Below are 17,785 nucleotides of genomic sequence, written 5' to 3'. Positions count from 1 at the left end.
ATATATTGAATACACTATGGGGCTAAATATAACTTCTGGTATTTTTAAAAGATTGCAAGTTACTTATTTTCTTAGTGTTCCATTTACTTGTGTATTTTGTTATGCTTTACATCTCTTTAAAAAAAAATTAAAACTGTAAGCCATCATCTGTCATTTGAAAATTGATTGTATGGTCTTTCATATTCTAGGCTAACATATCAGGAAAAGAAGGATAACTCTTGGTAAATTTTAACATTTATAAAAAAATCATTTTACTCGGTGACCTAAGATGCAATATGTGAATACTTGATTTTTGCCTATACATAACATAATTTTTATTCTTCTTTTTTCCATTGTCTCTTTTAAATTTTTTAACAAAACTGCATCCTCATTCAGTTATCTATATGATTATGATTTAACTTATGTATTAGGAAAAGACACAGTATGTGCGTACTCTCTGAATGCATACGGGAAATCATACGGATATTATTGGTAAATATGGTTGGTCTTTGATCATATGTGTGTACAATTGCATCTGAAGTACACGAACTTTAAGTAAGTAAGTAAGTAAGTAAATTGTATTTAGAGTCGGCATATATATACATAATAACAGACAAAACATGAGCTCTGGTGAGCTCTTTAACCGACTATCAGATAAAAATCATGCAGCATCATGCAAATACTACCAAATAAAAATTTTAAAAAAACATGCAATATAATGAAATGAAATGAAACATTATTCTTATAACACTGCACATAGAAGCATTAGTTTTGTGAAAAGTCGACTCAAGTATATATATCTATTTAATATACAACTCGTCTAAACATCAACCCAACAATGTTAGATCTGTAAATTTGCTTACGCAAATTTTTTGTTCTTCCCTCGTCGGGATTCGAACCCATGCTACTAAAATATCGTGACACCAAATCGCCTGCACTGTAGCCGTCCCGCTAGACCACACGACCATCTGGGCTTCACAAAAATAAAGCTTTCAGTGACCGTGTGTTACCTTTCCTCGTCAGTTTTAATCTAGCGTCGTACTACAGTACATGATATATATAAGGCATGGAGATGTTATTGTTACAGATCAGCTCAATTATCTTTATATTATATTATATTTATATATATATTCTTTCATCTTTTTTTTCCTTGACAGTCAGATATAATGTTTAGTTCACAAATGTATAGTCTCTTATATTTATTCAGATTTGGCAGATATTAACAAACATTAGAACATATTTATCAAGCTCTAATGTTGCAATTTTATCAAGTTCACAAATTATTTTATACTTTTTAAAACATTTAGATAGTTCTAAAAACACCTATTGTTATTATATAAACATCTATTGAATTTTTTTTGTTGGCCTTCAAGGAATAGGTCACATATAAAATGTTGGCATTCGAGGAAGACACCGCTCTAATGAGCTATTTAAAAAGTATAAAACATATACGATAGAAAATAAAAAAGATGCTAATATTATTAATTAAAAAAATTGCATGGTGTAAACAGGGATTTGTATACTGTAAAGTAAAACAACATATACACTTTTTTTTTTAATAAAGAATAAAATTAAAATTGCAATGCAGTGCAATGCAAGCTTTTTATGCAAAACAGATGTACGAGTCACAGGCGCTTGGGTCTATGATACAGATTTTTTTTTTATTAAAATATTTGTTTCTTAGTATAGATAGTAAAATGAGGTATTTTCTATGGGTCGTTTAAATCACTCGAAACTAGGTGAGACATGCACAGAAGTGATAGATATGTATTATAAACATAGAAAATTGAATATTTTAATAAAAAAAAAAAGTATATGTATTAAAATTTCTGCCAGCAGATCAATTGCCGCGAGTCACTGAGAACCACGTCGTACTAGTACTAGTTAATATTAATATTAACGAAAAAAGACTTCCAAAATTCAGAATCGGTTTTTAGTCTTTAAGTAATCTGGTACTGAAACTATTCCACAAAAAATCATCAGCAAACGAAAACATTTCTTACCATATGAAGATCGAACCTGAGGTATTTTCAGGATGTTACTGTATTTTAAAGAATATTTATATGTTGTGTGTTTGAAAAATAAGAACCAATTGCAAATTTTGCAAACATAACTCGAAGAAGCTAAATTATTCAAAATTGTGTAGGTCATCATTTTCGTATTACGTATTTGTTTTATCCCCATCTTTGCTTCTTTTGAAAAAAAGCTTGACAATATTTAAAAAAAGAATGTGTATACCTCCAAAACAGCGGTCGAGAACATATGTATTCCTTTTTCATTTCAACATCATTATTTTTTTAACATAACAAATTCAAGTTAACATAGCCTGTATATACATGTTTTTTTACTCAACCCTATTTCATCGTTATATTTTGTAGCCGATAGCACTAAAAACCCAATAATAGTGCATTATTTATTGACCGTTGTTGTTTGTCCTAGTTTTAACTCAAAAGTTAGTTCTGAGCTCAAGCAAAATCATGTGATCATAACATGGCGGATTTGTCATGCCTGAACTGAAACTTGGTTGTTTGGGTTTCAAGCACTGTAACAAAACAATATAAAGCATTCACATTATCTGATTTCATTGAAAATATACGAAAAACGTACAACTTATAAACATTGTATACGTAAAGATGATATATTGTGAATGACAATGTCAATTCGTGAAGTTAAAGTGTGTTTACTAGGGGTAAGTTTCACTTTCAAATCTGAAGAGTTTATCTACATTTATGAAAACACTTTGGACGACATTTCATTTACAAATGTACCTATATTTTATTGATTCTGTGATGTACCATATACACATGATATTTCATTGGAAATCGCTTAATGCTGTTTAATGCTGGTGTCGAGTGAACAACTGAGAAACAGGACACTTTCTGGTTTAGTTACAACAATCTAGTTTTTGACCCATAACAAAATGAATGGATTTGACATCTGATCTATAAACATATGTGACTGAGAACAAATGATGAACCAATATGCACTGAACTTGCATGTTATTAATCATGTTAATAGGACACAGATGTTACTGATGGGCCATTTCAAAAACAATGAGGATTTTTACTTTTTGTGGTATATTTTTATATTAGTCAAGTTTAGAATTATAACACAGGTGTTATAAAATGCAGGATAGTCAGGGCTAGCTTGCTGCCAAGTTTCATGAAGATATCTCAAACCACTTCAGAGTAATGTTTTAAAAACAGGCCATTTTTGTCAGGAGTGCGACGCTTTTAGCGTGACATTTAAAAGATTAGAAATTTTCAAAGTAGTATTGAAAAAAGTGGATCGTTTTTATGCTTAACTGAAATATTTCTGGTAGTTGCTACATTATTAGTCTTAAATATTTTTGCAATTTTGTCCAATAAAATTTTAAAATAAGTAAACACTGACCTTTATTGTGAAGGTATGTACAAAAAATAAAGTCTTTCAAAAAATGAAACTTTTAAAATTAAAGCTTCCTTGTAACCATGTTTTAAAGTCCAATAATGTCAGTATGTGAAATAAGTTTGTATTGGTATATTAGCACTATAATTAAGGGTATGTTGGTGCTCTAAATCACATATTTTATTGTTTTAATGGACACCAAAGAGAGGCACCCAAAAATGTCAGGAGTGTGACAACTGTCTTTAAACATCTACCAAAGAATACATCTATAGGACTTAAATGTTTTCTTCTTCTTTATTTTTCAAAAGTGGCTATTCCAAAGAGAAGAAAAAAAAAACCCCCACAACACACAAGAAAACAACTGCCACAAAACCCAAATGCTTATGAATGATCTCGTCTAGAAGGCCCTTTCTTCTTGGTGTAGCATTTTTTATGATGTGTTTCAAAGTACTCGTCCAAGCATTTGGGTTTTGTGGCAGTTGTTTTCTTGTGTGTTGTGCAGGTTTTCTCACTGTAGATCTGGAATCTGACACAGTCACAGATCTGTTCTCATTTGAATTTTTGAGCTGTTTTTGTTCGATTCTAAGTCCTTATTCAACCCAACTTCTTTTTTATCTTTCTTCCTTTTTTTCTACTTTTTCTCTGCCACTGCCTTTGTTTTTTTTTATATTGTTTATAAAATTTGGAATTCAAAGTTCTTCTTTCTTTAAGCCTTTTTTTGTTAGCTTGGTTTTGTAGTTTTTTTATTTTGTTTAAGATTGTCCAACTTCCTCTGATCATTTTTCAATTTTATATTCAGCCAGTATTAGCGGGTTCTCTCTTTCCAAGTCTCTTTCTTTGAATCATTTCTTCTAGAGAATTTTGCCTGGCTTATGTCAGCAAGTCTAGTGGATGTTTTAAGGAATGGAAGTTTTACCAAAAGTTTCTTCATTTTACTAGCTGTCTTTCAACTATCTGTCCTAAAAATAAAGCTAATTTTCATATTTTTCTTAAATTGTTAAATTCATGTCAGGAGTGTGACGAATTACATCTGAATGGTTAATCCTTGAAACATCTTTAAATATACCATTTCAAATCAAAATAATTGTTCTATTTTGTACAAAATTCATTTCCTCACTTTCCTATATGATATTATAGTTGCACACACTTATTTCCTTTGATAAATTTGCATTACTGTGGACAAAAAATAGAAAAACAACTAATTAAAACTCATTGTGCCAAAACAATTATGATAAATAACACATTTAAGAGGTAAATGATAGGAATATAACTTGGTTTTAACATTTCTAACACAAAGAAACTTGTGGGACTTGTCCTTGTGAAATTATGAATTGACAGAAAATGTCTTAAAAAAAGCGTCACACTCCTGACATATATAATGCACTCCCACATCTATGATACAAACATATCACAGTTGTAATAATTTGTTTTCTTCTCTTTGGAATAGCCACTTCTGAAAAATAAAGAAGAAGAAAACATTTAAGTCCTATCTATTCTTTGGTAGATGTTTAAAGACAGTTGTCACACTCCTGACATTTTTGGGTGCCTCTCTTTGTATTTTTTTTAAATGGCCCTAAAAAGAAAGTCCTGTTCAAAAGATATCAGTAATTGAAATCAATGATATAGCAATGTGTTAAGTGAAGTTTTGTGAAAGTTTAAAGCATTTTTCAATCTTTGTAACATATGTCAGGAGTGTGACAAAATACTGAAAATAGAAGGCTTTTTCTACATACAATTACATACAAAAGGTACAATGAAATGACATTTTTTTTTTTGCAAATGATCACAAAAACTCAGGGCTTTCAAAGTTTACTATTTTAACTGAAATATATTAAGATTCTTTTTATTGGCAAAAACTTCAATCACTAGTTATTATTATTTTTTTCAAATTAAGCTATTCAATTTGATTGTTATTATATGATTTAGCAGAAAAGATGGAAATTTTGGTTTTAAAATATTTCTTTTTCTATTGACTTTCATTTGGAAAAGGTTTGATCAATGTTTTTTTAACTGTTTTATTACCAAACTTGTTTATAAGTAGTATGGTTTCTGTCCAAATTTTTTGAGATGTATGTTATTAAAATTTAAGATTATTCAATGCGTCTGTTTCATTCTGGCTGAAACTTTGGAATTATAAAATTTAAAGTATCGGTAATAGGGTGAGACAAAAAGAAATACAAAATATTGAGTTTGAAATTGGACCCCCCATGTCACACTTTTGCCTCATTTTTTTTAAAATGGCCCTGATGAAAGAAGACAATTTCCGCATACATATAGTGATCTATTACATTTGTACTTCTATTTGCTGCAATGAATACTACAATGAAATGATTTTGAAATCCATGACAATCAAATTTTGTTGCTTTCATGTCAATTTGGCTTTATGTCTATCACAGTCCATCAGCTAGTTTTCAAAAGCGCTCTAGTTAAGGAGTTTGTGTTACACCCCAGGGTACCGCGATTTTTTTTGATAGAATTCAACTTCAGTATCTTATTAATAAAATACAAGGTGTTAGACCAAAAAAAAAGTGTCCAAAAGAGGTTTAAAAACGTCCCTTACAATGGTCCCCTTATTTAGCTATCACGACTAAGTAATTTTTAATTAAAATTTTTAATATAAAGCGATTGAAAAAAAAATAAGGATAGGTTAAAACAACTAAAACAGATATAAAACTATCATATTTAATGTAAAACTAAAGATTTTTTGTTTTAAAAAAGTGTGTATTTACATTACAAACAATCCGATTTTTTTGGGTTAAAATTAAGGCATATTTTCTCATTTCTTGAAGAAATTTGTAATACAATTGTCCGTTTTTGTGAATTAAACTTTAAAATTGACCAGTATGCAATGTTTAAACTATTTGCAGTATGTATATATCGTCTAAAATATGAATTATTCAATAAAACATATGTACGTGCAAATACTCGTAAAATACCGGAAATCATCAAATTACCGTCTTCGATTCAGTCGACAATATATTCATACCTGAGTGCACACATACGCACTTTAAGCTCATCAATTTGCAACTGAAAACAAACATTTAATTGTCGATTATGTTGTTTTTGTGAGACAAATTATTTTATAAAGTAAATGTGTAACAAAATATTTATGAAAAAATTACAAATTAAAGTTAATTTTTTGCGTTTTGAAAAGGTGCACTCTATCGAACTCAATAAAGGTGTGCTTGTTTACATTTTGTGTTTTAGCTATGTGGTGATTGAGTTAAGATTGTTAAGTCATTCAATCGACAAACATTGCTTTGAACGTAGGTCAAATAGTCAGTTGGGTAATTTGTTAAGACTTTTTACTTTCTTTGGCACACAATTATGTCGATTTGACATACCATCTGGTTATTATTTATTTGCTTTTCGTAATATATACATTGTTCCTCATTTGATAGTGCTTTTTATCATTTTTCTTTCCTTCTTGATTGGATATATTGCTTCACTATTGTTTTATAAATTTTGTACATATTGTCACACTACATGTGCTTTTATAGCAGTCATTGGGAAACGGTTTGGCGATGCAGGGCTGGGCGATCTCCTGTTGGAGTCTGGAGTTATTGGGTCAGGTTCTTTGACTGGTGTATTTGAAGGTAAACATTATAATCGAACGCTGCGATTGCTCAAAATTGTTTCTGAAGCTTTTAAACGATTACGTTGGGAAGCATTTGGCTCTTGGCTTAATTCAAATGATGAGAATGAATTTTTCGATCCTAATTTTCAGCATCTGTTCTGTCAATCTTAGCTCAAATCAGACAAAATTTAACAGAAAACAACTTAAAAACCTTGCTAATTTCACCTTATGTTGGTAAACTATTTGAGGCCTTTAGTTTATATTGTAATCTAAGTGAGGGACTAATGAAAAAGTTCTGGAATTCTTACATAGAAATGGTCGAACTTTTATTGGCATTTATAAAAGTCACAAGGGAAGGTAATTGGGAACTTCATTTGGCATGTGTTGAAAAAATGTTACCATGGTTTTTCGCATATGACGTCAAAACTATTCCCGATATATGTCAGTCTATTTGCTTCATATTCAAAATCCTGACATATACATACATATCCTGTTGCCCATGTATATCTTTCATCTGGTGGTTTTTGTGTTCAGAGAAGCTCTCATGGATTTTCTAGATCTCCAGTTGACCAAACAATCGAGCGAACGTTGAACAGAGATACCAAAACAAGAGATGGCGTTGTTGGTTTCAGTTTGAATAAAGGTTCTGTTAAACGTTGGTTGCTAAATGCACACGAAAGAGCTTCAATATCATCAAAATGTCGAGATTTGGCATGAATAGTGAATCCTGAAACATCCACACAAACAGAACTTGACAAAACTCGAATGAAATGAGATGAAACTGACGTTTTGAAATTGGTTCAAACACTGCAAAGGTGGACAAACCCATTTGAGACATCTGAGCAGCTATCAGGCTTGTCCTCGGGCACTGTTTCTTCCTCTGAATTAATGTGCGACGCCTATAAAAAGGGAAAGTTGGCATCAGACAATTTCATCAGTGAACGGCTTGTTCAAAAGTCAATCGTCATTTTCAAACCAATTAAAAGACAATCATTGCTTACATTTTCAACAAAGGAAATAAAAGGTAAGCAGTTAATAACTGATATATGAACAACAACACATTGAAAGTAGATATAGAGTAATAGCCCAGACAAGACAGTTGGATATGCGAGAGGTCCTCAAGTTTGAATTATGTCCTCTTCCATAGTCTCTTGCAAACGTTGATGGTACACTAGTAAAGACAAATAAATATGTGTTTTTGCTGGTCTTTTAGAAAAGGGCGTTGAACAAATGCAAGCTATTCCTGAGGAAAGCATGTGGATATTTGATGGCATGGCAGTCATTCAATCCATCACAAGGATACCAAGTACTTTTTCTGATTTGGCAAATGTTGTTTTTAAAACCATCCTTTCAGTTTCAAAAAGAGCTCCCGCATTGATTTTGTCACTGATCAGTATCCCACAATATCCATATAAAAATTAGAACGGGATCGCAGGTCCTTGGGAGGGCAAATCATAACAATAATTTCGAGACCATCACAATCGTGTCCTGGGCAATGGAAGAAATTGTTGTCAGTTGGTAGAAACAAAGTTGCTTTTGTTAAATTCTTGTGTCGGAATGGAGTAAACAATCCTATTGATTTTATACACTTGAAGGAATTGATTTATTTGTATCACTGTTGAAAATGAAATAGTGACAAGTGTAAAATGCACTGAGCTTCTAAGCAAACAGGAAGAAGCCGACACAAAAATGTTTCTTCATGAAAAACACGCAGCTGACAAAGGTACGATTCCATTGTAATAAAATCAATCTGATGTGGAAGTATTGGCCTGCTATTTTCAGAATCGCATCAGTTCAAATATTATTCTTCTGATAGGTACGTCTTCCAAATGCAGATTATTAAATGTGCAATCAATGTGCGCAAAATTTGGGGAGAATGTTTGTAGAGCACTGACAGGATTTCACGCCTTTAGTGGTTGTGATTCAGTTAGTGCTTTGTCTGGTAAGGGAAAAAGCAAAGCATTTGGCGTTTTGAATCGTTCTGTGGAGTTTTCAGAAGGTCTATCCCGTCTTGGTGAAAATTTTAAAGAGGTAGGCGAAGAACTGTCAAAAACACTCGAGAGGTTTTTGTGGGCTATATATGGATACGATTATAATAACATCAATGAATTTCAGATTTTTTTTGCAATGCAAAAAACATTCATTGTCATCTACTGACCCAACAAAAGATGCAATGTTAAAGCACATCAAACGATTCAACATTCAGGCAAAGATTTGGAAATCTACTCTATAACACAACACTGTTCCATCGCCAAACAACCATGATTGGATTGTTAAGAACGATTTGATCAGCATCAATTGGCTAGACCAACTGCCAGCGTTAGATGTTTTATTGATACTGATAAGCTGTTCATGTATAGCTGCGCTGGTTGTGCCACCAAAAGATGTTCATGTATTCGACAAGGTTTATCCTGTACAGATGGCTGCAAATATACAAGTGATTGTAGCAACAAGAATAATCAAATCATTGATATGGCTGACGATGACGACGAAGATGATGAAGATGATGGTGATGATGATTCGGTAGATGGCGTTGACGAAAATGAAGATGATTCTATGGATTGATCTTCTTCATGACCTTAAAAAGTGGTGATTCTGTTGTTAAAATAACTTTGATATAGATCTTGAAACCCTGACAGTTCTTTTATTTTTTTACTACTATATAGATGTGTGTTTTTCAATGACTGTGATGTACATTGCTTATGTTAATGTTTGTCATTGATTCCATGTTTTTTTCCCTTTCTTACCTTTGAATTTTGTTCAACTGCCTTTAGTTACTGGATGCTTTATGTTTCAATGTAAAAAATATACCTTTTTTATCAAAAAAACTAGTATGTATGCTTTGGTTCATTCAACATCATGAATTTTGGATATTATCCTCCCCCTTTTTTTCTTGGTCCTATACGATTTAAAAATTAAATAAAAATTAGCCTCCGTATAAATAAGATATGATTTGTTCAATTTAATAAGGGTAATTGTACCGAATACTTGGTTATTTTTTCTTTTTTCTGTATATATGTGTGAAACAAAATTTTTGATATACTCTTAAATAAGACCCCTTTTAACCCCTTTTGGACACTTTTTCAAAAGTCTAACACCTCTTAAAATATTCTTCAGACATTACTCTTTAGACTTATACCAAAAAATTGCGGTACCCTGGGGTGTAACACAATACTGAAATTTTGCCTTACCAGCTGATGGACTATCAGTCACAAGAGGCCAAAGATGAATAAGGCCATAATTTTTAAAGTTGACCAGAACCCAATTGAAAATAAAAGATACATGTAGAATATTATTTCAAGTGTAATGCATCATTATGTAATGACTTATCTAAATAAAATATTGTTTAAACTAGAAAAACTTATTTACACGGGATACAAATGACATACATTCATTATATTTCTTACATTTAGCATGGTTAGTTAATGAATACTGCATGATGATTTTATGAACGATAAAAGCATGAAAAGGGGAGAAATTCCCAGACGATAGAAAAATTGTGCTTTTGATGAGCATTCAAATATTTGATTTTCATGTTATTTGAGGAATCAAAATTTCAAATACTGTTTTTAATATTTTAATATTTGTATTTACTGTAGAATTAACATGATTAGTAATCATGATAATCATTATATCATTTTTTTTAATGTAAAATATTTATCATGTATATGTTTAAATCAATTAATCACAAAGTCATGAAAGTGGGGATGAAAAATACACGTATGCAATATTTATAAAACATTTTTGTTGATAACAAATTTTAAATGAAGAAACAAAGTTATATATCAAGAATATTAGAAATTCTTACTATTAGTTAGGTATACATGGTATTTAATACATGTATGTTAAACATGCATTACATTTTTCAACATAGACCATCAAAGTATGTAAAGGTTTTAGTGTGTTCATGGGTTTGGAATCCCCTTTTCAAAATGACTGGATCCGCCCCTGCTGTTGTCATTGATCACCAACATGATCAAAACTGTTTACTAATAATTATATTTCTCCAATCGCAAAATTAACACTACTTTTTTATGTGCAAATTGACACTTACCTTGAATCAAATACTTCACCAAACTCTCTGATTTATATAGTAATTATTCATTATTTTATTATGGAGCCTATTCAACTTTAGACAGGAGCAACCATGGACTGAAACCACCTGAAACCATAGTGTTTACATGTTGAAACGGTTTGGGTTTTTTAAAATATTATCTTTAAAAAGAATCACTCAATACATTTTGTAAGTCACTAAAATAATTTACCCTACTGTACATGTGTGTCATGAGTATTGGTATCAGGATTGAAAGATAAACAATATATATCATGTATATAACCTGTATTACCAAATTGCAAAAAAATCTACTTGGAAGTATATTCTTACAATTTTAAACAACTGTCAAATTCTTCATTTATTGACAGGAATCTGGAGTTGGAAAGTCCAGCATTGTTATGAGATTTGTGACAGATTCCTTCAAACCAGCCTTAGAAAGTACCATAGGGTAATATTGATTATACAATATGCAATGAATTTGTTTTAAATGTGAATTATAGTCATAGATGATGGTGATAGATTGGTTACATATCAGGGTGGTTACATGTTGATGTGATACGAGTCTGAATTTCTATGAACAATAAAGACATAAAATATGAGTAGACAAGTATACGCATAACGTCAAAAAAGAACATATAACTTTATACTTATTCATATGAAAGAAAGTAGAAGGGATATAACTCTACCTCCAAAATAATTTTTCTGAGTGTAGCATTATATTAAAAAAATAAAATAATACCACTGTAAGTATTACCCCTGACTGGTAGTGGTAGATAAATATTGTAAAATAATACAACACAATTAATATGCAAGTAAAAATAGAGTATGATCTTACTAATAAGAGACACATATATTTATGTTTCACTTTGAAGGGTTTGAAATTCTCTTAATTTATGCACTGTATAGTAAGATATACAAAATTTATACCATGCTGGCAGATACTTTTGATGAATTTATAAATCTGTCAGATGACCCAAATAACCAGATTTTTATATGTTGTACTTTTACAATTATACAAAATGAGCTGAATGGGATATGAATCGACCTTATGCAAGTGCAGGATGTTTGATTGATTTCAAATACAAAATAAGAGATGAATAGTTATATAGATTTTGTATTACACCTCAATTTTCAAACAATTACAGACTTTCCATATAGATTTTCAAATCAAAATAGGTTAACAGATGTATTGATATTGATTTGCATACGGTCAATTTCTGACCTACATACTCAAATTATGTCAATTCAAAGTTTAACCATTAAAAAATATGAACATACATCAATCTCTAGTCTCTCATCACTGAGGTTGAAGTTCCAACCCTGCATTGGCAGGTCCAAGCATTAAACAGATTTTTGATTGACTAATTTGCGGCCAGTTTTCCTGTAAAAAGGTTGATAGTTCTCTCAGAACACTCTGACTTCTTTTCCTTCAATAAATATTCACTTGCAACAACAATATACTGTAAATTCAAAAAGTATTGCAATGTTTTTAATAATGCAATAATTGCGACAGGGTTATGATTGCGATAATTTAAACTCTCATTTTGAAATTTTTTATATGAATTGGACAGGATTTTTCTCAACATTGCAAAAATTAAAATTGCATTTTAGTCTAAAATGATGAAATGCAATAATAAATGCACACAATAATTTCTGAATTTACAGTAACCAATAGCGCTTAAAGTGATGCTATAACATCAACAATCAATGGGCAATCAAAATCATTCATTTGCATTTCAATAATCGATTGACCTTACATTACATGAATATATTTTTCCTACGAGTTGGGTTTGTTATTTTTGACATTATAATTGGTTTTTATAAGTATGACCTGTGTATGAAATCTAATATTATACTTTAAATCTTACACAGAGCTTCTTTTATGAGTAAAAAGATTGCAGTTGATGATCAACATTATGCATTTCAAATATGGGACACAGCTGGCCAAGAGAAGGTAGGTTGGATTTTGGACAGAAATGAAGTCACGTGTCAGTAAAGTTGCATTGTGTTTTGGAAGAAAAGGAACACTTTGTGATTCACAGAGTTGCTAAAATCTTTTAATCTCGATGATGTATGAATAAAAGGAATTGTGGGATATATATCAGCATGATCAGTGACATAGCAACCAAAATAACACATGTATTCTAAAGAAATTTAAAGGGTTACATACTCTTCAACAAAAGACAACTATCTATACAAAATATGACAACCACTAAATTACCCAGAAATGAAAAGAAAGATAGTGAAATTGAATAAATATGACACAGATCTAGATCTGCCATTAACACCAAATTCTGCAAATAACAAATATGATGTAATTTTATTTATATATTTTCAGTATAGATCCTTAGCTCCAATGTATTATAGAGGTGCAGCAGCAGCTATTGTTGTTTATGATGTATCGAGAGATGTGAGTTTAATACATTAGACAATGTTAAGTTAAAACTTAAAATAATAATTGGTTTTATACACAGCAAAAAACAACGTCATTAGCTCAAACAAAAGATAACATTTCAGACTAATATAAAAAGGAACTGTTCTATAATTGTCAATTAGACAGAAATCCATGTGATCAAAATGAATGAATAGCAGACATGCATTAAGTCTACATAAGACTCGTCAGTGGAAGTCGAAACAAATATAAAGAAGCCAAATCAAATACAAAAAACGGACCACATCAATATTGAAAAATTCTGAAAATTTGCACCAATTAATGCTAAGGCATTCCTTACCTTGGGTTGGAAAACAATAACAAAGAATGATAACTCTTTTGTATGCATGATAATCTTTTCTTACAGTCAACATTCAAAACAGTAAAAGATTGGATCAATGAATTGAAGAAAAATGCATCCCATAATATTATACTGGCCATTGCTGGAAACAAATGTGATCTGGAAGATCTGAGAGAAGTTAGCAAACGGGGTAAACTTTACATTTATATGCATTATAATTTATACAGGGACTGTAAATTTAAGATTTTTTGCAGTAGGTGGATAAAAGGATAATACTGGGAAGTTTTACGCTCCTACCTAGGAGTCTACTCCTATATTCGGGAGAAGGATAAGTAGTTTTGGGATAAGCTCATCAATGAAGTGTCCAGTTATTCATCCCATATCATACAATCAGTTCTTTTGTATATGCGTTTGGTGAAACTGTTTAGTAATTAGAATTCAATTAGCATTATAATGGCAATCATCCTTATCACGCACATCTTCAATTAGACTGTCCTTATGCAAATTAAAACATAAGCTCCGCCCAATCAATTGAAATAACATTGTTAATAGCTGTACTCAAATCCACATGGCAAAGTTAAAATTCATTGTATCAGAATCTTAAAGAATATGTGTAGTTTTTATTGTCACAACTATTAGAATGGATTGTATACTTCTTATATGGTTAAACGAGAATAAAAGAAAATGAAAAGATGATATATTTTTCTTACATGTATGAGACGAAAACAGTATGTAATAATTGTTTAAGTTTCTGATCTTGTTATCATGATCCTGTACATGGATCTGGTCTTCATCAATATGCATTACTAGAGGTCAGGCCGTCTATCATTGACATGAACAATGATCTGGAATAAAACAGGTTATTAAGGGCCCTTATAATTACAAGTTTGGTTTGGGGTGATTATTCACCACTAGAAGGTTTAATTTGTCACATACAATAATCCGACAGTGAAAGTTTTGGTCAAAACCTTAGTTCAACTTTAAGCCACTCCTGTGATTATTTACACCAAACAGTTTCCGACTTCTTTAAATTGCATGGAATTGGATAATGAGACTTTGAATTAATTATTCACTACAAGTTTTAACAACTAGAACCTGTGGAAGGAAAAAAAAACCATACAATTTGTACATGGAAAACTGTGGTAAAAAAATTAGTTCAATTTAGCCATCATCATACATATGTTTAATAAAATGTTTCAACTCCCTTCATTTAAAAGGGCTTAGCCTTTTAGGTTGATTTAGTTGTTCATCAGCAAATTTTCTGCCTTTCCTGGCTATTGTCCTATGTTTTATATAAAACTCATATATTGTACTATTTTAGATGCAGAGGAGTATGCGAGTCTAATTAATGCTATATTTATAGAGACCAGTGCTCTCAATGCTGTTAATGTTCCTGAACTTTTTATGAAAATAGGTAAGCAATTGATTTTTATACGACCGAAAAAATTGAAAATTTTTTGGTCATATATTGGTATCACGTTGGTGTCGTCGTCCATTGTCGGCGTCCGAAGACTTTTGGTTTTTGCACTATAACTTTAGTATAAGTGAATAGAAATCTATGAACTTTAAACAAGGTTTATGACCATAAAAGGAAGGTTGGGATTGATTTTGGGAGTTTTGGTCCCAACAGTTTAGGAATAAGGGGCCCAAAGGGTCCAAAATTAAACTTTGAATACATCAAATATTTAATAATTGGGGTTCTTTGATATGCCGAATCTAACTGTGTATGTAGATTCTTAATTTTTGGTCCCATTTTCAAATTGGTCTACATTAAGGTCCAAAGGGTCCAAAATTAAACTAAGTTTGATTTTAACAAAAATTGAATTCTTGGGGTTCTTTGATATGCTGAATCTAAACATGTACTTAGATTTTTGATTATTGGCCCAGTTTTCAAGTTGGTCCAAATTGGGGTCCAAAATTAAACTTTGTTTGATTTCAACAGAAATTGAATTCTTGGGGTTTTTTGATATGCTGAATCTAAACATGTACTTATAATTTTTATTATGGGCCCAGTTTTCAAGTTGGTCCAAATCGTGGTCCAAAATTAAACTTTGTTTGATATCAACAAAAATTGAACCAGTGGGGTTCTTTGATATGCTGAATCTAAACCTGTATTTAGATTTTTGATTATAGGCCTAGATTTCAAGTTGGTCCAAATTGCCGTCCAAAATTAAACTTTGTTTGATTTCAACAAAAATTGTATATATGGGGTTCTTTGATATATGCTTAATCTAACCATGTATTTAGATTTTTGATGTTTGGGCCCGGTTATCAGATTGGTCCACATTGAGGTCTAAAGGGTCCAAAATTGAACTTTATTTGATTTCATCAAAAATTGAATTCTTGCTGTTCTTTGATATGCTGAATCTAACCATGTATTTAGATTTTGGATATCGGACCATAATAGGTAATGTCCAATTTAAAATTTAAAGTTTTTAAGTTTAAGTTCTTAGACCACATTCATTATGTGTCAGAAACCTGTGTTGTGTCAACTATTTAATCACAATCCAAATTCAGAGCTGTATCAAGCTTGAATGTTGTGTCCATACTTGCTCCAATGTTCAGGGTTCGAACTCTGCGGTCATATAAAGCTACGCCCTGCAGAGCATCTGGTTATGTTTATCACAGTCGTAGACATGATAGAAATTGGGGTTTGGCATTTACAGGACCTAAATGATGAAAGGAGATAGTTTATAATGAGGGCCTGAATTATTTGGTTATTGTTTTGGGTTGAAATGAGAAAATAAAATAAAAAATAGTCCTTGTTAAGGATGTTTGCTTGTCTTGTTTTTGGATTTTTGCTAGACCTGCTAGATATTCAAAGTCCTCTGGTTTTATCCATGTAGTGCCATTATAATTTTGTCTTTCTATAATTTGATTACAAATAGTTGTGAATGTTATCTTTGAAAAGCTTATAAAATGCTTGTTATTTCTTCATCATTTTTGAGAGAAAAAGGATGCCAATGTTAAATGCATGAAAAATTCAGAGATACATATTTTCCGCCAAATTCACAATGAGTTATATCTCGAAAACAAAGCATACAGACCCATCATTTTATCTTCTATTTTAGTTTCTTTATTTATATGCTATCAATTTAAAACAGTCTTTTAAAAAGCTTGTTATTTTGAAACAGATTTATGACTTCGATGGAGAGTTATCACATTGGCACTCATACTGCATCTTCTAATATCTATTGAGTACATTGTTCAACAAAACATAGTGGTTTTGAAGATTTTGTTGACTATTGAAGACTAAAAATTAATGTTTGGTCAATGTCATTTTATTTTCTGAATGAAAAATATATCTGTCTGTAAATTTATATACATTATCAACAAGACAAAAATATACATCAAGTATCATGCAACTGATCAACTGGTCACTTTTTATGGTATACCGTTGTCCCTTTGTCCTTCTGTCTGTCTCTCTGTCCATCGTCAACAGGTGTGACATTAACTCAAAAGCACCTTAACAAATTTGCATAAAACTTTAATGGATTGTTTATTTCTATTGATACGAGTTCCCTTTCGTTTTTTATGAATTTTTGATTTTACGTTTCAGAGTTATGTTTTATTCATTATAAAATGGGGGATTTACCAGTTTTCGGACTATAAATCAAAAATGTTTTCATCAGTTATCATGAAACTTTGGCATATTGTTTATATTTGTTGACCTAAGCTTCCTTTTGATTTTTATAAAATTTAGATTTTTTGTTTTTGATTCATAGGGTTTTATGTATTAAAAAAGGGGAGATATTCCAGTTTTCAGACAGTTACTTAAAAATGCTTTCAGCAGTTCTTATGAACCTTTGGTGAATTGGTTATATCTACTTATGTAAGCTTCCCTTTGATTTTCATAAGTTTTTGATATGACATTGAGAAGTTATTGAACTTTAATCTTTGAAAATGTGATGGGTGTATCATGCTGTCATGGTGCAACTGTTTATTTGTCATTCTCCTCTCCTTTCCTTACCATTAAAAGCAATATCTAGAAAATGAAGGGAAAAAGTGCACTCCATCATCTTATAATGCACAAATTAACTCATCTGAGTTAAGTTC

General features: G+C 31.0%; 1 protein-coding gene across 2 annotated transcripts in view; it reads left to right on the top strand.

Moving 5' to 3' along the window:
• Window positions 1-2,458: 2,458 nt before the first annotated feature.
• LOC143079223 (ras-related protein Rab-22A-like) overlaps window positions 2,459-17,785 on the top strand; it is a 40,621-nt gene continuing 25,294 nt past the window's right edge. For both annotated transcript variants that reach the window (XR_012979360.1, XM_076254454.1), the window contains exons 1-6: window positions 2,459-2,668; window positions 11,366-11,445; window positions 12,870-12,951; window positions 13,336-13,407; window positions 13,796-13,919; window positions 15,051-15,143. Coding sequence is in view for 1 of the 2 variants with exons in the window: in XM_076254454.1 (XP_076110569.1) it covers window positions 2,627-2,668; window positions 11,366-11,445; window positions 12,870-12,951; window positions 13,336-13,407; window positions 13,796-13,919; window positions 15,051-15,143 (493 nt within the window). In the remaining variant the exon portion in view is untranslated. The remainder of the gene's footprint in view (window positions 2,669-11,365; window positions 11,446-12,869; window positions 12,952-13,335; window positions 13,408-13,795; window positions 13,920-15,050; window positions 15,144-17,785) is intronic.

This window comes from Mytilus galloprovincialis, chromosome 6 (assembly GCF_965363235.1).
Source record: "Mytilus galloprovincialis chromosome 6, xbMytGall1.hap1.1, whole genome shotgun sequence".
Lineage (NCBI taxonomy): Eukaryota > Metazoa > Mollusca > Bivalvia > Mytilida > Mytilidae > Mytilus > Mytilus galloprovincialis.
The sequence above is the reverse complement of the archived record's forward strand: the minus strand, read 5'-3'. Positions and strand labels throughout refer to the sequence as shown.